General features: G+C 44.2%; 1 protein-coding gene across 4 annotated transcripts in view; it reads left to right on the plus strand.

The window, feature by feature from the left end:
* Positions 1-2,468: 2,468 nt before the first annotated feature.
* Positions 2,469-22,764, plus strand: part of rasal2 (RAS protein activator like 2) — a 62,514-nt gene continuing 42,218 nt past the window's right edge. For 3 of the 4 annotated variants that reach the window (XM_018678975.2, XM_018678976.2, XM_018678977.2), the window contains exon 1: positions 12,813-13,568. In XM_018678975.2, coding sequence (XP_018534491.1) covers positions 13,067-13,568 — 502 coding nt within the window. In that variant the 5' untranslated portion in view covers positions 12,813-13,066. Of the gene's footprint in view, positions 3,065-12,812; positions 13,569-22,764 lie in introns of those variants that run through there. The other variant, XM_018678978.2, reaches the window with a different exon arrangement.

The raw sequence follows: 22,764 nt of genomic DNA on the forward strand, positions 1-22,764 counted from the left end.
GCCGGTCTGAGTGTTTTTATTCTGTGTCCCAGCAGCAGCAGGTCTGAGGGCCTGAGGGTCACAGGTCACTTCATCATGCTCAGTTTATCCACTAGGGGGCAGATTAGAGACGAATACTCTGAGCAGAATCCTCCATGAGAAGAACCAGAGAAACTTACAGAGGAAAATAATCTGAAGGTTGAAATAAAAATAAAATCTAGACGTACTATAACTATAACTATAAACTGCAGCTGCAGGTTCATCAGTTCAATAATAATCATAATAATCATGTCTCAGTGTCCTGTGCTGCAGTTACTCAATGTGTCATGTGCAAAAGATATTTTTCATCATTTAGATTTTTTGTATTTGTGTTTAATATGTTTTTTTTTTTTTGGTAACAGATTCACCAACAATAACTTTGACATTCATCTCATAGAAAACAACAGATAAAACAGACGTACAAGTTAAACGATGAAGTAAATCATTTTCTCTTTCTGTTAGAACATGAATCTGTTCCACAGTTCACTGAGATATTCTGATGCTTTTATTCTCTTTGATTACACTGCGCAGTGTTTCTTGTCTCTTTGAATGTGAATAAACAGCGTGGCTGCTCCTCGTTTCCTGGTTGCTGGTGTGTTTCCTGCAGAGAGCAGCAGGTGGCGTCAGAGAGCTGTTTCCTGCTCTGTCTGCAGGACAAACAGGAAACAGCTTCTGATTCTATCTTCAAACTAACGAGTCAGACACTGAGAGTTTAACTTCAAACAGATCAGATCAGATAACTGCTGTTTGTTCATGTTACTGCTGCTCATGACAGAGACGGAGGCTGCTTTCATTTCTTATACAATAAAGTAAAAGGAGGGAGGGAGGAGTCACAGAACTGATTTTATTCTCTTATCAGCTTCTTTCTCTGGAAACCTCGAGCGTGGTCGTATCACTCCATCAACACACCTCACAGCTGTTTTCCTCTGGTGTATGAACTGTCCTGAGTTAACAGCAGAAACCAGCAGATGTTGAGTTTACTGTGAGAGGCTGGTTCCCGTCAGTCTGACATTACTCACTTTAAAATGACTTCAAGAAACAGCTGCAGGTGAATTCCCTGTCAGCTGTTTCATTGACTGAATTCAGCCGTGAATTGATAAGAAGTGACCCTGAGGTCCTGGTCCTGGAGCAGGAGATCCAGGAGGTTTTCCTCTAATAACACTCTGATTCATTCATTTTAGTTTCAGTGTCTCATAAGAAAAAGAATTCATCCAGTTTCACTCAGATGTCTGTGAATCTGACATTCAAACTACTGGAGCTTTATTTTTCTCCTGAAGACTGATCTTCTGCGATATGCTTCAGTTCTGTTGACCCTCCAAACAAATAAACAAAGAAATCACTATCTATAGAAATATAATATATATAACACACCTCAGTATCTATAGAAATATAATATATATAAAACACCTCAGTATCTATAGAAATATAATATATATAACACACCTCAGTATCTATAGAGTATCTATAGAAATATAATATATATAACACACCTCACTATCTATAGAAATATAATATATATAACACACCTCAGTATCTATAGAAATATAATATATATAAAACACCTCAGTATCTATAGAAATATATATATATAAAACACCTCAGTATCTATAGAAATATAATATATATAACACACCTCAGTATCTATAGAAATATAATATATATAACACACCTCAGTATCTATAGAAATATAATATATATAACACACCTCACTATCTATAGAAATATAATATATATAACACACCTCAGTATCTATAGAAATATATATATATAACACACCTCAGTATCTATAGAAATATAATATATATAACACACCTCACTATCTATAGAAATATAATATATATATATAAAACACCTCAGTATCTATAGAAATATATATATATATAAAACACCTCAGTATCTATAGAAATATAATATATATACCTCAGTATAGAAATATAATATATATATAAAACACCTCAGTATCTATAGAAATATAATATATATATATAAAACACCTCATATCTATAGAAATATATATATATATAAAACACCTATCTATAGAATATATAATATATATATATAAAACACCTCAGTATAGAAATATAATATATATATATAAAACACCTCACTATCTATAGAAATATAATATATATATAAAACACCTCAGTATCTATAGAAATATAATATATATATATAAAACACCTCACTATCTATAGAAATATAATATATATATAAAACACCTCAGTATCTATAGAAATATAATATATATATAAAACACCTCAGTATAGAAATATAATATTAAAACACATTGTTACTCACTAACCTGTGGGAATGATGCTGTGATTGTCCGGTGAGTGTGTGTGTGTGTGTGTGTGTGTGAGCTGTTTTATAATAACGGATCGATAAACAAACTTTGAGTGCTCCGTGACCCAGGCCTCAGTGCGCGCTCCCGCCTCTCCCCTCTCTCCCGGGAGCGCGCCCGGTGCAGGCTCGTGCCCGGCGGTGTGGAGTGGACTCAGAGCGGTGAGGGACACTGAAGCCGGAGACACGCACCGCCTCGGTCCGCTCACTTCCAGCGGCTCACACGGGATTAAAACAGCCGCTTTTCGGGGGCGGGACACGGAGGGAACGGCTGCTCCCCGCCGCCTCTCCCGGACACCGGTTTGTTGGGAAGTTTAAAGCCGCGCTAAGCTAACCCGGGAGAGCGGAACAATGAGGGAGAGCCAGCCGGGCTGCCGGACCGCCGCCGGCTGCCGCCGCCGCCTCAGCTAACGGCTAGCTAGGAGCAGCCGGGCGCTCAGAGGCTCCACACTCCTCAGGACCGAGCACACTCCGACTTTTAGCGCTTTCTCCGCCGCCTTAACTCTTAAACTCACTTCCCGGCTCGTCGCTCACTTCTGGAACGTTTCTTTAACGGACAACAAGTTTCTTTCTTTGGATATGGAGACGGACTCGGTGTCAGGCGACGTGGAGTCTCTGCACGGCGGACTGAGTCTCCTGGATCCCCTGGTGGACCGGATCCTGGTGGACACCGTGTCCCAGCAGCAGGGATGGCTCCGGGTCTACGGTAAGGAAGAAAACAGAGAGAGAAAGGGGGGGTGGGGGGTGTTAGCAGGGACCCCGCTGGTTTATTACCGGGGGGGTCTGCAGGTAAGAGCCCGGGGAGCCAGGTAACAGCCGCGGGCCAAGGCCGAGGTCATGGCGGCCACAGGCTGGAGAGGAAACCGGAGCTGCTGCTGGAGCTCAGCGTCTGTTACTGCTGTTAACCTGGACTACACTGAGGCTGCTCCTCCAGAGGTCAGAGGTCACCCCCCTCCTCCTGCTGGGTCTGGACCCCTAAAGTCCCTTAAACCCGGGGGGAGGGTGTTACATAGTTTTCATGACACGGATCTCTAAAAATAGACCCACCTCAGTCCTTTAGTCTGGTTCAGTCCGTGGACCAGAATAGAAAGTTCTGACAATGAAATTAACCCTTAATTTAACCCTGAAACTCAGCCCTCATCAAAACACTTAAACTCAAAAACCCTTAATTAAAAAATGAAAGACACTTTACCTGAGTCCTTAACTCACACAGACACCTTAAACTAACTGAGAAAACCCATTAAACCTGATCAAATAACATGAAGTCCTGAATCCCTTAAATCACTTTACATATTATCACACATGATCTCAAATAAACCTGGGACTTCACAGAGATAATGGACTTTTAAGGTAGAAAATAACAACTATTTATTATTTTAAGGGATTTTTACTCCTTAAAAACCCTTTCATTAACACAGGATAAGTTAAAAACCCTTAAACATATTACAGTCCATTAATGTAGCCCTGAAAACACCTTAAACATGTGAAAACCAACAAGCTTAACTTTTGTCATTCTAAACCAGTTATCAGGCCCTGAATGAACTTTAACTATGAGAGTATAACATATTGATTTAAGTGTGGAGCATGAAGCTGAATACTGAGGAAGAGTCTTAAGGTGCAGATTTGGGAGCAGTAGTTGTGTTGGAGGAGAGGTCAGAGGTCGTCTAAATATCCAGCGAGTGAGCGAGTGACTGGGCAGAAATAAAAGTGGGTGAAGTGACTCAGACGTCAGGAACAGATGCTGATGTTGCAGCTGTTGTCTGACACTCCTTTAATCCTTAAAATAAGACTTTCACAGAGCGCGGAGACTTGACCTCGTGCAGAAATAGTTTTTCCGTGGCGCTGAGCGGCGGCGGTGGTGGAGGTTGGTTCAGCTCTGCAGGAAGTGGATGAACTCCCGGTGACTTGTCGGTGCTGTTGCTCACAGTCTGAGAGCTCAGTGAGTCACGACTGGAGCTGCAGGGATGGAAACATGTCCACGCCCGAAACACCAGCTCCTCTTCACCTACACACACATCTGACTTTACCTCCGCTCATCAGAGGGGACGGTAGCTGCAGGTGTTTACACTGAGGCTCAGGTCAGATGCTGCGTTCACAGAACATAGGAAATTCAGGAGAATTCAGCTGCTCATGTCGACTCTCAGAGGAAATCTGAAAGGATTCGCTGATCAAACAGTCTCTTTACTGCTGACTGTGTTATTGAATTGTTTCCAGTTTTCAGTCTCAGCTCTGTGAACTTGTGATGGATCTGTTTGTTTTGGGGGTTTGTGGGTGTAGTCGAGTCTTCACCTCGAGTCATTTCTGCTTATGAACCTGTGTATGGCTGCAGCTACGAGTTATTTGAATCAGAATCGTCTCTTTAGTCAGTTCACATATACAGAGAGTAACTTCCACTGGTGCCAAACCGTGATGATAAGGTAAGAGAGGTTAAAGGCAGTCAGCATGAGCTGAATCCTTCGTACAGAGTCTCACTGGAATGATTTGCTTTGAGATGAAATGAAATCATCTGGTTTCCTGTGAACATGTCGTCATTTTACCCTCTGTTCCCACGCCCCCTGAACGCAGCGCTGGTATCTATGGAAGCAGGACTGTGTGTTAGGATGTTTGCTCTCCCCCTCCCTCCCCCTCCCTCCCCCTGGTGTTGGCAGTGTGATGTCAGCAGCCGGTTTGTGCCGGTGATCTCACCCGGCAGGACTCCGGCTCTGGCATCAGATCCTCGCTGCCATCCACGGCTCACATACCTCACATACATCCAACAATGGCTGCTGCCGTGCTGCCTTCACTTCCACCTCACCCCTGTACAAGTGAGCTCTTTGTGTGGCCGTGCTGCAGGTAATTTAGCTCCATTCACAGGTAGACGGTCAGGTGTGCAGCTCCACCTCCTGCTGCTGGTTTTATATCAGAAACATCAACACACCTGCTGCACAGAGACGTCATTTAGAAAGTTTACAGTTACATTTCTTTTGGAATAGAAGCTCCAGCTGTATTTGAAGAGTGCAGTGAAATATTCAGTGTTTTTACTGTCAGAGCTGAACACCACAGGGTTTTCAGGTTTGTCCTGTTGTCCTGCTGATGTGTTGACGTCTGTCTTGCCTCCTGTGTTTTCCACTCGCTCATCGTCGACTGTTCCTGTCGTTTGTCTGTTTAGCTTCAGCAGATCCAGGCCGTTGTTGGTAACCTGGTAACCTCCAGTCTGTTTTAATACCAGCTGTTAGAGGGTGTTGCTGCTCAGGTTTCTGATGAACTAAAGAGCTGAAAAGACAAATGAACAGAAACAGTTCAATAACTGATCATCTGATCAATAGAAGAGAAGTCCTCCTCCTCTGTTATCCCAGTAGGAACTGTGGAGACAGAGGAGGTGACGTTGTGTTTATTGTGGTTGGAATGATCAGAGTGAGGTCTGTTGCCTTGTCTCTCTGTGAAGGCTCTGACAGAGTATTATCCAGAGAAAGGCGGCTGTATATAAGCCTGTTAAAGCTGACTGCACACAGATGCTTAAACACAGGATTTATCCTTTTTACTGCCCCCTCCTCCCCCCTCCTCACCCCCCCCCCCCACTGAGCGTGAGCGGTCATCATTCAGAAGTTAAGTCGGCTCAGAGGAACATGAGAACATATGGTTTATAACCTCGCCCTCTGACTGATTAATCCTCAGATTATATATGGAGCGGTCAGTCAGGTGATCAGGAGACAACAGGAAGTCCATTGTTTTCAGTCATGATGATTAAATATGACACAGCAGGTAACAGTCTTCATACAGAGGGGAGGTTTACATTTAGACAATTTAAAGCTAAAATGTGGAATTGAAGCTTCTCAAACACGACTTTTCACCAGTTCTCAGAGTTTTTACTGGTTTTAATCAGCTGAGACCTCTGAGGAGGATTCAGCTCCTGAACCATCAACACTGAAGGAACCTGAACCAGATGAACCACAATGAGCTGTTTAATGGTTCAGTCAAACACGACCTGTTCATTCAGACTTAACTTTGACATTTTAATAAAAAACTTGAACTCGTGGTGCAGGTATCTGTCGTCCTTCATCTAAAGAGGCTCCACATTCTCTCAGCGGGGGTCAAAGGTCAGGACAGGAAGGCTTCCCTCCATCTGTCCTGCAGCAGGGTGCTCTCACCGACGCCCGGCAGCCTTCAGATCTTTGAGCTGATGAGAAACTGGACGTGCCGCCGCCCCGCTGAGGTTTTCAGCCTCCATATTGGATGAGGGACTGTGGGAGTTTGTTGTCTTCAGGCCAATTCACACCTGAGATTCCTGCTGGAGCGAGGCGTCCGGATGGAGGGTTGGACCGCGGCCAGGCTGACGTCTGGTTGGTGTTTCCTCTGTGGCTGCACGTGTGAAACGAGCTGGTTTTCACTCTGAACAGACGGATGCTGTTTCCATTTTTACTCTTACAGAGTCTGATGTAGATTCAGATTATTTTGTTGCTGTTTTCATATGAAGTTTTAACTTCAACTCTTATCGATGTAGAGAGAAACTACATGAAGATTTACTGAAGCATCTGACGTGGTAGAATTTAATCTGTGCAGTGAAATCAGTAAAACATCCTGATGACAGGTTTTACTGAAAAGGACTGAACCACATCTTCATCGTTCATCCTTCATCAGTTTGCCTTGTTAACGTTCTCAGGTTTCCTCTTGGTATTCAGTTTAAATCTGAAATACTGACAAATAAGAGCTTGTGTCTCCAAATCCTCCACCATCGTCTTAACAGTCAGCTCTTCACGGTTCAGAGAAACACTTTGACTTTAGTTTGTCTGAAGCGTAGTGAACCCACAGTTTGATCCTGAATGCGGTCCTGGTGTCGAGTCCAGAGGGTTCAGGTCTCTGTGTGTGTTGGGGCGGTGGGGTGGTGGTCTTGAGGACAATGGAGGCCGATCTGAGGAGGAAATGGAAAGTTCCTTGCAGGCCGGCTGTTATCAGGATGGGGGGCGTTGAGACAGGATTTCCCTTTTTGAAACAAAACAAGAGTCTAAACTTCTCTGGTAAAAATAAGCTGCCGTCTATTTCAGGACGCAGAGTGGAAAAACACAGGAGGAGGGGTTTTACAGGGACCCACCAGGACCAGACCACATCAGATGGTCTCTGTTAGTGCGGGGTTTAAGGTTGGACTTTAAATTGTTTACAATTGAATCAGGTTGAAATGGTTCCGGATCCTCAGGTTGTAATCCAACTTCCTGTTTAATCCCTGAACCTGCTGAAGGGAAACCAGTTTTCCCGTTGACACGTCGTATCACTTATCAGGTTCCTGCAGACAGGAAGCAGTAATCAGATTACTTCAGTGAGGAGTACAAGTCTGAGAGCTGTGAGCTGTAACTACAGAGCAGAAGTGGATCAGTGGATCAGTAAACAGCTGCAGATTAAACCTCAGCTGTAAATTAGATCAGATGCTCGTCTGCTGTCGACTGAACTGAGACGGTCAGACGCTGCTGAGGAGGAAAATAAGTGATGATCACATGGTTCAGGAAGATAATCTGCACTAATCTGAGCTAAATGAGCCACTGAAACTTTATCATTTCTACAAGTGCAGAAAATGTCCAGCTGAAGAAGTCGGCTTTGTTCCATTGTTAAACAACTCATTGTGTTTCATTTGTAGGTTCGGATTCCTTCAGTGTTGACGGTTCAGGAGGTTTTTACCAGGAGCTGGATTATATTAGAACGTTAGAAGAAGCGATGCTGAGTTGAAACAGTGAAAAAGTAGTCAACTGAAATTGTTTAAATATCCGGCACTAATGGAAAACCCTGATAATTCACAGCAGAGAGACTGGAAAGTTCTGCTTTTAGTTTTGTAGGTTTTTAGGAAAAGGAACCCAGCTTCATTTGTTCCTCCACACGTCGTCCCTTCATTAATCATTTCCTCGATCTGTTGTTTGATTTTTAACAAAAAATGTCCCACAGTCTGAGGAGACGTCATTCAGTGTCAAAACATCCACAAATATTCAGTTTAATGGAATATAAACAGCAAATTCTGACATTTCAGAACAATCTATCGAATCTGCTGTTGATCAACTGATTAATTCAAACAGTAATGAAGAGCTTTTCCAACCAGCTGTTTTTCAGCTTATTTTCAATTGCACAATAAAAAAAACAATCAAACAGAAACAAACAGAAACATGGTTTTCCATCGTTTGAGCTCCGTCTCTTCTTCTGTGGTTTATTGGCAGCGGCTGGAGAATTAGCAGCACTCTGTTTATGAGAGGAGGAAAACAAGAGTCTTCTTTTTGATGATTTTATGATATTTCAGCTCAAACTTTCACTGAATCTGGACAGAGGACAGGCTCTTGTCTCAGCTGCAGTTTGAAACACCGTCAGTAAAGTTTATTCAGTCTCAGGGTTTAGATGTTTGTCTTCCTCACAGTGACCACCACTGATCTTTAACTTCCTGTCTGTTTTCTGGAAGCGTCGTCTGTCCTTAGATCAGTGACGGCGGCAGCGAAGGCCAGTTGTTGGAGATTTACCCAGGATTCCTGCGTCCGTCCCTCTCCTGCTGATTTATTGGTCTCCGTGAAGCTGCTGGTTATTTTTAGCCTCGGGCTGCTGCTGCTGGTTTCCGGCAGGATAGGGAACGAGAGGTGGACAAAGTGGCGTCTGATGAAGCAGCCGGGACGTTTTCGTTTTTAACCTCCCCTGAGTGTTGAGGCTGCGTTCTCATGCATCATAGAGACAGAAACTCGGTGTCCACCTCTTCTCTGTCGTCCTCTCTGAGTTTCCACCTGATTAACTTCCTCTCAGAGCTCCTGTTTGTTTCCTCTCTCTGCTCAGTGATGTTCAGGAGCTGGAGTGTTTGTTTCATCTCCTGTCTGGGCTGAAAGCCAGGAAATGAATGAGATTCCAGATTTCAAGTTCGTTCAATTTAGTGTTTTAGAGTCCTGCACACTTGTCCCTGTCCCACACTGGCAGAGTTAGTGTATATCCAACCTGTTCACCAGAGTTTACGTTAGCTGGCTTCATGTGTCGTCCCATAGATGAAAACATCAGCGGCCAAAATGTCCGGTGGAAAATCTGACAAATAAATAGTCTGTTGTGTAAATATGTTGTCAAATATGTTGACAGCTGAAAGGACAAAGGACAAAAATATTTGCAATCAGGAACAGTGAACCTGGCAATCAGCACCAGACTCCATTGAAAAAAAACAGTGCTTTTAAAGAGCAGAACACAGGGGCTGCTGGAATACCACTGCCTCCATCTGAGAGTAACACAAACACACTAACAGATGTTAGTGTGTTTGTCAGTGGTAGTTGTGGACAGTTGTCCACTGGATTATATTACAGCAGCTGTTTACTGTTCCTGATCAATACTGCACCCATTCTAAATGTTTACACCCACAAACAGTATATTATGCAAAAGTTTGGTTAGTTTTATTCTGTTTCATTCATGGTGTCTTTGGTCACGTGACTCGGCTCGACTCCTATATTAACATTTAGCACATTGAACTCCGACATGTCTAAGCAGACTGAGTTCAGTCGTGCTGAGTACTTTAAATAAATTGCATTTGTTGGATCATTGTTGCTTTATTGTTGTTTAAATGTAGGCTGTAGATGGAACGCCTGTTGAGCTGAAAGGTTCCTTTTTCTTCCTCAGTGAGATGTGAAGATATTTTATTGTCATGTTTTTGTGGTGGAGCTGGAGAAAGTGACTCTATGGTCTGTTGTTGTTCAGGGGGTCGGCAGCACCTGGTCTGGGACTGTAAAGTCTTTCATTGTGCTCTAAAGGACGGCACTGCTTCAGATGGTCAAACAGATCTGTGGTGTTACCGGTGTCTTCAGTCTCCTTGTCTTCTGAGTCCGGGTTTTCTGTCGTCGTTTTCTCTTTCACCTGCTGTGCACGGCTGCTGTCATTGGCTTCTCATGTTGTCTGTTCAAACACAGATGGAATGAGTTCTGTCGACGCTGTATCGTACATTTCTGTGCAGGAAAAGTTATATTGTGATAATTAAGGTCATTTTTTTATGTAGATGGATAAGTTGACGCTGGCTTCATGCCCTGCTCATGCAGCATGGATACTTCATTACCTGCACACTGTTTCAGAGTCAGGAGAATCCCAGGTGAAGCTGCAGGTGTGAGAGACTAAAATCTGAGAGGAGGTGTGAATGATTTCTGTTGCCTTCCTGTTCTCTGTGGACTCGGTGCTTCCTGCTGCCTTCACAGCCTGAGACAGAGTCTGTATCTCTCTGTTCAGTCCTCACTGAGGCAGGTTTCTACCCTGAAACACTCTGACTGCAGCTTTAGACCGGACTCTCTCAGGTAGGCGTCAGACGCTGATGGATTTCAAGGGCAAGTTCATCATTTTTCAAGTCTTTTTTTAGATAATTAGATGGCTCTTTGGAAGATATCTATCACCTGATTTATCCATCGTGTACAGCTGGAATCTTAGCTTTAGATAAACTTTCAGCAGGAATAAACAAAGTGAGGTGTAGGGAGAAAGAAAAGCTCTGGCACCCAAACACCCTCTCCTCCACCTCATGTGGACAGGAAGTCTGTAAGAGCTGGACTCTCTCAGTCCCTGTTGTGTGTTGGACTTGGCTCTGTCCAGGACTCCTCAGCTTATCCTGCCCGGGTCTTAACTCTGACCTACATGCAGCGTCGCCCCGGACACCAGCCGCTTCGTTATCCAATAAATGCTGATATGTGGGTCACTGAGGGCAGCGCGTCTTTTAAAGCCTCGACAGGAGGGAGGAGGTTTAACCTGGAGGAACATAACTCATGTTTGTAAATGAACCCTTAGATACTCTTCTTTTTATTTAACCTTCTCATTCCTTCATTCCACAAACTTCACAGTTTTAGCAGTTCTGTGACAGAGCCTCGAAAATAAGTTTAAACTGCTAAAACTTCAAAGGATCTTTATTTAAGTGTAATTTCAGAGTGTGTTTGACAGTTTGCAGGCAGCAGCTGATGATGAGTTTTCCTGTTTTACTTCATATTGTGTCACTGATATTCAGTCATCCTCTCAGAAAGATCCCTGAGATCCTGAAAGCTCCTGTTCCTGACCAGATACAAGTCAGACATGTTTTATCCTGGAGAACCACTCCCTCCACGTTAAATCATTTCTATTATTTTTACCAGAGGTTTGGTTTATAACTGAATCCTGCAGCTGGTGGCAGCGAGCAGTTTAATCTCCAGTTTCTCTTTTAAAGACAGACTTTGAGTATTAGTGCTGCAGGAGATAATCCACCACAGCTGCTCTTTAACAGAAACACTGACCTCTGACAAACCAAACAGCAGCGTGGCAACAGGAAGTCAGACACACCTCACTCAGTTTATATCCTCTATACATCTATAAACATTTAAAACTGACAAAGAGGAATAACAGCAGCAGCAGGAGATTTTTTATGTTACTCTGTTCGATTAAAACCAGCCTGAGATGAACCATCGTCTCTACTGAAACAGAAAATCAGTTCTTTGGGGGTTGTTCATTGTCATTGCATTCACTGTGTGGCTGCTGTGACTTTGACCTTTGACCTGTAGCTGCTGCAGACACTTGTGACTGAAGATTTCCCTGATGATTGACAGCCGAAAGCTTCAGATGTAAACTGCTGCCTGAACAACAAACGTCCTCGTTTCCATATGAATCCTCCTGCAGAGCGAGTCCTGCTTCCTCCTCCTGTTAAATATCTCAAGTTAAAGATCCGTCCTGAGCTGATCTCTGGAGGATTTCTAACAGCGAGGCCTCCCTGTGGGACGCTGCTCCTGTTTCCTGTCTGAACACAGAGGCCTCAGGCCCTGGCTGAGGAGGGGGGGCACATTCTTTAATGTTGATGAATATTTATAAGCTCCTGGTTGGGTCGAGGCCTGAGAGCTGATGGAGGTTTAACCTCTTCAAGTCCACTGATCCGTTGGTGTCGGTCTTTATAGACTCACTCTGTTCTGCTTTGTTCAGACACACAGGACTTTATTTTAAAGTTCAGTTAAGATAAAAAACGTACAGGTTAAATTCTGGGGAAATGTGTCTAACATGATGCTGGAGATATTCAGGATATTTCGGTGTTTAGATGGACCTGATTGATGTGCTACTGCAGGACAGAATGAATAAATATATTTTTCAAATCTTAAAGGGAAAATATTCACATTTTAGATTTCAGAGGGAGTGATTTTTGCTTTAAAAAACTGATTGTAATGATCCTTTGATCATCAGAATAGTTGCTGATTAATTTTCAGCAGCAGACCAAACTGTCATGCGCCTGTAGTTTGGGTCTGATCATAAAAACTCCTTTATCTTGATCTGTGAGCTGTTGAATCACAGTGACCACAGTCTGACCGTCAGGTGCTGTGCCATCGCTCAGTATCAGTCCAGTGAAGTGATGAGGAAAAACAAGAAGCTCTGACACGTTAGCTGCATGTGCGGTTTCAGTTTCTACCCTCGTTCATACGGGAAACCACAGTCTGCTGGTTCGCTCTCTGGTGAAACCTGATTGGCCCCTGGTTCGCAAGAAACTTCGTCTTCATCTGACACTCGACTTCCTCCCAGGAAGACCGTCACGAGCCTGTTGAGGAAGAGAGAGACAGAAGCTCTAAACTCGCCGTTAACATGAAGACGAACCAGACCTGACGTGTCCTCGGCCTCAGAAACTCTGAACAGAAAGGTGTTAAGGTAGTATGTTTGTGTTGGAGCGCAGCTGTCGGCAAACCAGCTGTTTCTGCCATTTTGAAGGCCTCCATCTGCTCGCTCCTGCTGCCTGGAGGAGGCCTGTGTGTGCTGGACCATGAGTGGAAGCGTTGCCCCCCCTGAGGGCTGTGAGGGTCCGGTCCAGGGTCCACGTCAGACCTCATACCGCTGGCAGCATTACAGGAAGCCCTGGCAGAGATCCGACCCCCAGCCGGCTCCCAAGCAGCTATTGGACAGATACAAGTGGAGGACATCTGCTCGCCTGGCACCGAGGGCGTCCAAGATGTCCCCCACCCCCGAGGGCGGAGGGCACGGCGCCGAGCCTCTCCACCTGCGGCTGCTCAGTTTACCGAGGTTCAGCACCGTCAGAGATCATCAAGCCCACGAAGGCCCGGCCAGGCCCGGGTCTCTGCGCAGGATCTTCTTCAGGTCCATGTCCGAGCCCGGTACAGGCGGCGGTCCGGAGAGGGCGGCGCTCAGGAAGGTGGGATCAGACGCAGAGCGGCGAGCTCCGTCCGTCAGCAGCTTCATCCAGTCGTTCTCTCGCAGGATCAGCAGAGTCCTCAGGGACGAACCGGAAACCGAAGGAGCAGAGTCTGGTAGGAGAGATTTCTCTGGCTTTATGTGGTGGTCACGATTATATAAGTGAAATCACTGTTTAACCGGCAGTATGAAGAACATTATCAAACAGCTGCTTATCTCCACATCCTGCAGCTACAGATCCACCGTCTCCTGAGGGAAAGTCTCTTTAGCTGCTGCAGATTCATTTGGATCTGCATTTTTATTTGTTTCGCTCGTGGTGATACACGATTCAAGGTCACAATACAACTCTGTTTGCACAGTTCATGACTGAAAAGGAAAATCTTATTTCTATTATACCTGCTTCTTACCCAAAACTAAAATAAGAAAGTGTATAGATCATCTGTACAACAAGCCAATACAAGCCTGATAGTGTCTGTAACTCAACTAAGTCTGTTAGTCTATTATAGTTAAGTCTGTTAGTCGACTAATCCTGAGGATCAAGGGACCTGTCTAATGTTGTGTAGGTCCACTGGGGCTTGGACCAGGACCTCTGGGGGGGTCCTGTGGGCCCTCCATCGATCAGGTTTGTTCCAGATCATCCCACATCAGATGCTGGATCAAATCGGGATCTGGGGATTTTGGAGGCAGATTAATCAATAACAGTGTTGTGGACTCTGCCTGAGCTGGAAGAAAAAACAAGACTTATTTCTTGCACCTGACAGTGAAGGTATCAACCTCACCAGCCACAGTGTCCACACTCACATCAGCTGCAGATTATTTCTGTCTTCTCAAACTTCCCCGAAACGGTGTCATCAGCTCTGCACAGTTTTAACATTCAGCGTCATTTCAGAAGAAGAATAAATAAAGCAAATAACCAAACACGTTATAGGTCAGTGCTCTGGAAATATTTCACAAGAATAAAACCCCACAGGTCAGTTTGATCTGTTGACGTCAGGTCACATTAGTGTGGATACGAGCTCTCTGCTGTGAGAGGACTGTGGCAGTCTGTGTGAACTGATCAGAAATGGGGAAGTTCACTTTGTTTACTTTGTGTTTGACATAATCTGTGATGGTTCTGTAAGTTAGGAGACAGAGGAGGAGCTGGAGGCAATGAAACCAACACAAAGTCCAACAGTTCCAAACCACAAAAGTCCCAAAAAGTTTCTGTGCTGTCGTAAGAGACGAGTAAAAGCAGAAGCTGGAACCAGATTTGTGTCATTTCTTATGTATAAATTGTTACCAATAAAGTTTCTGTTGAACAAATCAAATTGAGTAGAAAGCTGCAGGAATGAGCCTGAACCCTCGTCCTGTTCCCTCGTCCTGTTCCCTCGTCCTGTTCCCTCGTCCTGTTCCCTCGTCCTGAAGTCGATGGTTGTTTTTTTTAATTGTCTGAAATGAGCTCAAGACATTTTCAGGTTTTATTCTCCAACATAAAATGGGTCAGTAAATCCCCCACTCCTGATGTTTGAAGCTTTTACGTGTCTTAAAAAAGGCGGTTGCTAACGAGTGTCTAAATGAGACTACAGAGGTTGTCGGGGACGTTAACATGAAAACCCATCTACTCACCAGTCCACCTTTACAGCCTCGTTGTGTTTCTACTCACGCTCTTTCAAACTCTCACTAACTTTCTAAGAAGAAAGGCTTTTGTAGAAGAGCTCAGAGCTAAATGAAATGACCAGTTGGAAGCTTAGTGGTGGAGACGTTGACGTCATGTGACCGTGGTGTAGTTGGTTTATAGCCTAACATTAGCTTCTTACTTCTGGAGGTTGGATTTATGTTAGCCAGGTTGATGCTCACTCCTTGCTTCAGGTGTAGTCATGTGACATGTTTGCAGGGTTACAGGTGCAGTGAATGCAGCAGGATCATCAGAACAGTCAGTCAGTTCCTCTTTGTTTCATGTTGAAAGTCAGGTTTACCTTGAAGTTGAAACCTGTTTCCTGAGGAAAACCTCCATCTGTGTTGAACCTCTGGATGTGTGTGTGTCTCCTCCTTGAAATCAGCCTGCAGCTGCTTCACAAAACATTTATATTCATTTAGAGTGTGTAACGCTCAGCCAAGCAGCCGCTCCGAAGGTTAAGTTATGCTAATTGCATTTTCCACTAGAACATTGCGTGATGCGCAGACGTAATATTTTGAGCCAGACGATAATGAATGTGTGTTTTCATGCAGAACTGACAGCTGACGCCTGCAGAGAGAAATCACTGCCTGACTTTTAATATTTGTCTCATTTAATTCTACGATTCATTTTTTAAACATCATGATGTTTAGCACTGTGTCAGCCTGCATGGCCAGAGGTTAATATAAACCTCATATCTCCATAATTACATAAGGGAAACGTCTCTATATATCAGCACCAGACTCCATTGACAAAAACAGGAATTTTACCGAGCAGAACACAGGAGCTGCTGGAATCCCACTTGCATTACTGTGTGGTACTTTTACTTCAGTAAAGTATCTGATTACTTCTTCCACCACTGAAAGTCACACAGTAACACAGACACACTAACAGATGGAGGCAGTGGTATTCCAGCAGCTCCTGTGTTCTGCTCAGTAAAATCACTGTTTTTGTTAATGGAGTCTGGTACTGATACAAAGTGACGTATAGAAAAGGAGAAATCTCTCCCACCTTCTGTTTTTGACCTCATTCTAACTGAGCGTTTCTGTAAACAGGTGATGAACAAACTGAAGCTCTTGTTGTGAAGATAAATATCTAATTACATACAAATCATGGAGGTAATTTGTTGTGTTCCCCCATGGCCTCAGGTTGCCGTCTCCCTCTCCTCTCAGTGTTTCCCTCTGTGATAGATGTTGCTGCAGTATATCTGTACTCATCCATCATCCTGAAACGGAGATGATCCGTGTTATCTGTCACCTCCCGGCGGCCTCGGCGTGCCGCGGTCACTGGAGCGTTCATCTCTCACCGTAAATTTAAAAGCAGCGACGAGGAGCGCTTGTTGTAACTGAGGATGCAGAGGGAGATATAATTTCACCTCTCTGAGCCAGTGGTTTATGGGAAATGTTGTCCTGTGAGAGCAGCAGCAGGAGGAGGAGGAGGAGGAGGAGTGAAGCTGTCTGCAACTTCCCATCCCCCACACTTTAAAGGCTTTACCCTCTGTTAACCCTGAGTCTTAATAACCTCAGAAAGTTATTGATACTACAACATGGAGTACATTTATATTGGTGGATTTTCTCCCTCATCATATTAACTGTTTCTCTATTTTTCAAACGACAGCTCCCATAATGCTTTGGGGGATGTAGAAACGTATGCTGAATCAGTTGTGATCAGCTCCTGTTTGCAGTGTAGCCATGGATGTTCAGACAGCTCTCACTGTTTGACTGTGACCCTGAAGAAAACTTAAAAACAGGAGGATTCTGAATGAAGCTCTGCAGCCTCTTTTTTGTCTCATTGTTAAGTGGATTTCTGGAGTTTTATTCTGAAAGGACATCAGAGATAATACATCCTCAGAAAGAGGAAGTCCCACTGAATCTATATATATGTGTTTCAGGTGTGTGAGTCCAGGTGTGACTGAGTTATAACTCTGTGAAAGAGGAGTGATGCTGTGGTGGAGGAGGTGGCATTCAGGCTCTGTAGGATTTTAAAGTAGCTTGATCTGGTGTCTTTTCCAAGCAGATTTATAGATTTCTTCTTGATAAATATTGGAGATAATGACATCCTCTGAAAGTAAAAGGCACACTGAATGTAAATGTGTGTGTGTCGTGTGTGTGTGCAGCTCTGTTCTGCGCTCAGACAACATTAAATTAATAGTATATAAAAGTTAATCAAAGACCAAACAGGCTGTTTTTGAGGTTGTGACTGTTTCTTCTGCTTTGAGCTGTTTTCCTTTCAGACGTGTCGAGCTGCTGAGTTCATCAGTTTACTTCAAAATCAGCAGATCAGAGACCAAACTGAGACAGATTGACTTTCTGAAAACAGTTGATTTAATTCAGATTGTGTAGTGAAACCATCAGTCAGCAGTAACACAAACATGGAGAACACAGACGACCTGTAGTAAATAAATGTGAGTCAGCCTGAGCAGGAACTGCACTGAAACAGAGGGGGTAGTATGAGTTTACAGCAGGCCCCAGAGCATGCTGGGTAGTTAAAACCACAGAGCTCTCACTTCTCCACACACACACACACACACACACACACAGAGGGCTGATTCACTCGTCTGCTCTCACACTCTTGAGTTTCCTTGTGAAAATGAGCAGCTACTGCTAATTGGAGGCTAATTATCCCAAATGTGTGTGTGTGTGTGTGTTATGTTTTGGCTCAGGGCGCCCTGACTGTGTGTGTGTGTGTGTGTGTGTGTGTGTGTGTGTGTGTGTGTGTGTGTGTGTGTGTGTGTGTGTGTGTGTCCTCCTTTTGTATGTAAATTGTCCCTCCACAATAAAAGCCCACACAGTAACAAAAGGAACCCTGAGCTCATTAACCTTTCAGAGCGGCGGCGGTGGGAAAGTGGAGGCCTCCACTGTCGACCACATTAATGCAGTTACATTTGAAAACACGTTGTTTTGTCTCAGGTCTGGAGCCGATCCAGAGCTTTTCCCCAAAAAACTCCAGAGTCCAGACTGGATTGAAAACATCGTTCTTCTGTTTCTGTTTGTGTCGCTCTCAGTTTGGAGACTCAGAAATCCCCTCATTCAGCATGTCTGAGGTTTTACACTGTTGCTGCAACAAAGGACATATTTTATTTCTGACTTTTCAGTTTGGTCTGAACAAAAACAGCAGGTGTGAAAGGTCCTGCAGGTGAAGAAGAGAGTTTGAAGTTAGTAACTTTTCTGTTTTGGGTAATTTAAAATTGAACGTCAGCTCTGTCTGGTTTTTTTCACATCTGTTTCGGGGATAGCTGTGCTCCAAGTTTTCAGACTACAGCTCCCATAATGCTTTGGGGGATGTAGAAACGTATGCTGAATCAGTTGTGATCAGCTCCTGTTTGCAGTGTAGCCATGGATGTTCAGACAGCTCTCACTGTTTGACTGGAGTTTTATTCTGAAAGGACATCAGAGATAATACATCCTCAGAAAGAGGAAGTCCCACTGAATCTATATATATGTGTTTCAGGTGTGTGAGTCCAGGTGTGACTGAGTTATAACTCTGTGAAAGAGGAGTGATGCTGTGGTGGAGGAGGTGGCATTCAGGCTCTGTAGGATTTTAAAGCTCCTCTCAGGGAGTTGCTGTAGTTTTTGTATGATTTCTAGACCTTTATTCTTGATAGATATTCATATGATTACATCCTCTGAAGGTGTAAATCACAGAGAATGTAAACACGTGTGTGACTGATCAGTCGGCTGTCGTACTGTCTGCAGCTGACTCAGACCTTTCTGTCAGGTCGTTGGTTTCTGTCGCTCAGAGGAACAGATTCATGTCGTCCGAACGTCTGCAGTGAAGAAGTCTGTTGGAAAAAGACGATTTTCTTCTTCTTCTCTGTGAAAAACAACAACAAGCCTCCTGCATCCATCAGTCTGTTCACTCTCCTCTGCTGCTCTCGTCAGCCTGATCGGGGGTGACACCGCTGTTCACCTTTGACCCCTGAGACCACCCCTCCATCCCCTCCTCACCCCCTCCAGGCAGGGCTGCTGTCAGGACTGACACTTCACTCAGAGAATCTGCTTTGTAAATGCAAATGCAGCAGAGTCCTGCTGAGGTCAGCGTGTTTAAATATTAAACAGAGTCACTTCAGGCTGAGACAAAGAGCCGCCATGATGGAGATGATGCTGGAATACACACAATCTGAATTATTCCACAACACAAATGACTGATGTCAGCTGTGGACAGATGGAGGTCAGGATGAGTCTGTAAACTTTAAATCAACTGTAGTTTCCAGCAGCTGGGACAGTTTGAACACGTCAGGAGAGCTGAAACCATTAGTTCATTAATCGGTCGATTAGTGATCAGCAACCGTTTTCATAAACGATTAAAAGACGTCAGACATCAGAGGAGTTCAGCCTCTAACGACAAGATCCACTGCTTCTCTTTGAAAAGACATTTAAAGGATTTGATTTAAATTTTTCCATGAATTCCTTCAGACTCTTCAATGGTTCTGTACAGATTCAAAGACCTTTGTTAATACTGACCCCTCTGGCCGTTAAGTGAACTGCAGGCTGCGTCCTGAAGCTCGCACTCTGTAAGTCCAGTACGAGTCCGACCACAGCGCTAATGATACAGAGCTAACAATCAGACCTTAGATCAGCTCCAGGAGTCTGGATGAATTAGCAGACGTTTGCTAGAGATTTGTCTGTGTTAGCAGGCAAGCTCACCTGTTAGCTCACCTGTTAGCTCACCTGTCCAACAGGAAGAGAACCAGCTCAGGGTTGGTTTGACTTTGGTTTTCTCCCGATGTCGCTTCATGAGTATTTCTTGAGCCGGGGGCCGGTCGTTTTGTAACGGCGCCCGACTCGTTCATTCTGAAGCTAACGATAGTTCACTGCCGGTGCAGAAGAGAGACTTTTATTGTGGCGGGTGAGAGCATCCTGAAAACTTGACCTGAGTCCTTTACGTAGAAATCAGTCTGCAGGATGTTATAGCCACCAGAGGAAGTCAGGGAATGAATCATTCTTTATGTCAGGTCACAACCTTTTGAAGAAATGATTCCATGTACAGAGCCTCAGACTTTAAACCCAGTGAGGAGCTGCAGTTTAGCTTCAATAATAAACGAGCCTCCTTCAAACCTTCAGAGGTAAAGTGTCATGAAATGACCTTGAGAGCAGATCAGATCTGTCCCGGTGAGTCTCTGTGAAGTGGCTGTTAGCAGAGCAGTGTTGATGTTTCTGTGTGACTGAGCTGAGTGCTGTATCTGTCCTCTCCAGAGAGCCTCGCTGCTTATCAGAGCACAGCCTTCGCTCACAATCAGCCGCTGCAGGAAATGATTCGCCTGCTGTCGCTGATTTATTCTCCCAGCGTTCAGCGGGAGAACATCACGACCTGCGGTTAGACGGTTCACAGCCAAACACTTTTCAGGCTTTTTGAATTTCTGAGAATCCAGCAGAAACCACATCAGAGGAAACACATCAGATCTGTGCAGAGCTGCAGTTAGTTTATGATCAGTTCATCTGTTGTTCTGTGGATTCAGTGCTCAGTTACTAACGTTTCACAAGAGTCAGTGATGGTCCGCATGAGACGAGTCCTCACCTGCTGGAGACACTGTGATTGGTTCAGGAGAGAGGACGTTACACTGACTTTATACCAGGTTTAATGTCCCATCAGTCTGATTCATTAAGATGTGAAGCTCGTCCAGGTAAGGTCCAGCAAAGGTTCAGGTCTGCAGTGCAGGTGTGGAGACTGCTTCAGTCGACTGGTTGTTGCAGCTCATTTTAACTCCTGAGGTTTGGTTCAGGCTCCTCACGGTTTCCCTGCAGGATCATCTGATCACTGTTAGTTAAGACCATCTAAACAGACTTCACCACATGAGACAAACATGAGCTGCTGACAGAGAGGAAGCTCCACTCTTCACAGCTTCTTTTTCTTTTACAGCCTGAACGAAGGGCAGTTTGATAAAACAGTGTTTTTCTGTCGGGGTCCAATCTGTTGATTGGTGTAATTTCCTCCCTGAGACAAAAGCTCGTCCTCCGCCTGTTTAACACCTCAGAGCTGACGACTCGGGGATTAAAGTCCTCAGTAACAGTGTTCTGTATGGACACGGGACAGTATCGCAGCACTGTCGCTGATGTTAGCTCGTTAATTGTTATCTGCCTCAGTACCAAGCCTGTAGTATTTATTTCACTAATGCTAACATGCTAACTCTCTGGCGTTAGCTTGATGGGTGGAGCTGCTGTACACGTACCATAGGAACAGTATGACAGAAAATGTTATAAATAATAATATAATAAATAATATAAACTTTGACCTTTTCAAACTGTGCTGTACTTTGAAACCAATAACCAACCCAAATACATTTAAATTTGCAGCTTTGCAACTTTAAAGGTTGTTCCCGTTGATTTCTGTTAATTAAATAATTTAATCAGAGTCACTGCAAACGTCTAATAAAGTTGTGTGTCTGTGACTCAGCAGCTGATCTGTCGTCTGGTCCAGGTATTTTCCTCTGATGGAAACAAAGAGCTTCAGCTGCATGAAGAAGTTTTCACGTTAATGTTGAGTGTGTGTGTGTGTGTGTGTGTGTGTTATCTGCAGCCTGGGTCAGTCTCAGTGACACACCCCTCTCTGTTCTCGTTGTGGTTTCACCCACCTCCTCCTCCCCCTCCCTCCTCCCTCCTCCTTCCTGTTGAATGGTCCCATCTTGATAACGCGGTGATGTGATGTTGCTGCGCTGTGATTGGAGGAGGAGACCTGTTGTATTTACTGGTTGCTATGGAGACCAGACCTGCCCGCTGCAGAGGGGAATATGCAGGTCGACAGACACAAAGCAGCCTCTGTTGTCCTGTTTGTGTGTGTGTGTGTGTGTGTGTGTGTGTGTGTGTGTGTGTGTGTGTGTGTGGACTTTATCCTTGTGAGAACCTGTCGGGCTTCTGAACCTTTTCTTTTTCTTGCTGCTCAGCTCGTCTTTAAGGGGGTGACAGGTTTTCCACAGGTCGTCCTGGAAAACCTGGAAACTCTCTGATACAGCTTCTCAGTCCTGGAAAAGTCCTGAGAAACAAGATTAACATGAATGTCCTGGAAAACAATGTGCAGCTCCTGGAAAACTTTGAAGTGTTTAGTAGTCAGGTGTTCAGGGACGAACCAGTTCACAGTAACAGGAACCAATCAGAGATCAGCTCGACCTCTGTCATCTGATATCCCCACACTTTATACAGTAGTTTGTTTTTCTCCAAGAACATACTGAATTTATTTTATTTGTATGAAACCTTTAAATCTGCAGGACTGATCCTAAAACCAGGAAGTCAGTTAGCATGTTAGCATGTTAGCTCTTCCTGTTCCCTCGTCCCAGAGTCAGTGTGTTTCTGGTTAAATGTCTAAAATAATTTCTGTGGTTTTAACACAAGCTCAAGACATTTTCAGGTTTTATTCTCGGACATAAAATCGGTCAGTAAATCCCCCACTCCTGATGTTTGAAGCTTTTAAAAAAGGTGGTTGCTAACTTCAGGTTGGACTACAGAAACACATCATCACTGCAGGAGTCTGTTAACAACAGTCTAATATATTTAGAAATACAGAAATAGAGGTGTGATAACAGGAAATGATCTGAAATGGAAACAAGTACAAGACGTTCTGCTGTTGGTGGATGATGCCTGATAAATATATATCAGGCATATAAATGTGTCGACCAAACCACCATCTTTTCCTGAACCTAACCAAACTGTTACCGTGACGACAAA

The sequence above is a fragment of the Lates calcarifer genome, linkage group LG4 (assembly GCF_001640805.2).
Source record: "Lates calcarifer isolate ASB-BC8 linkage group LG4, TLL_Latcal_v3, whole genome shotgun sequence".
In the NCBI taxonomy this organism is placed as follows: Eukaryota; Metazoa; Chordata; class Actinopteri; family Centropomidae; genus Lates; species Lates calcarifer.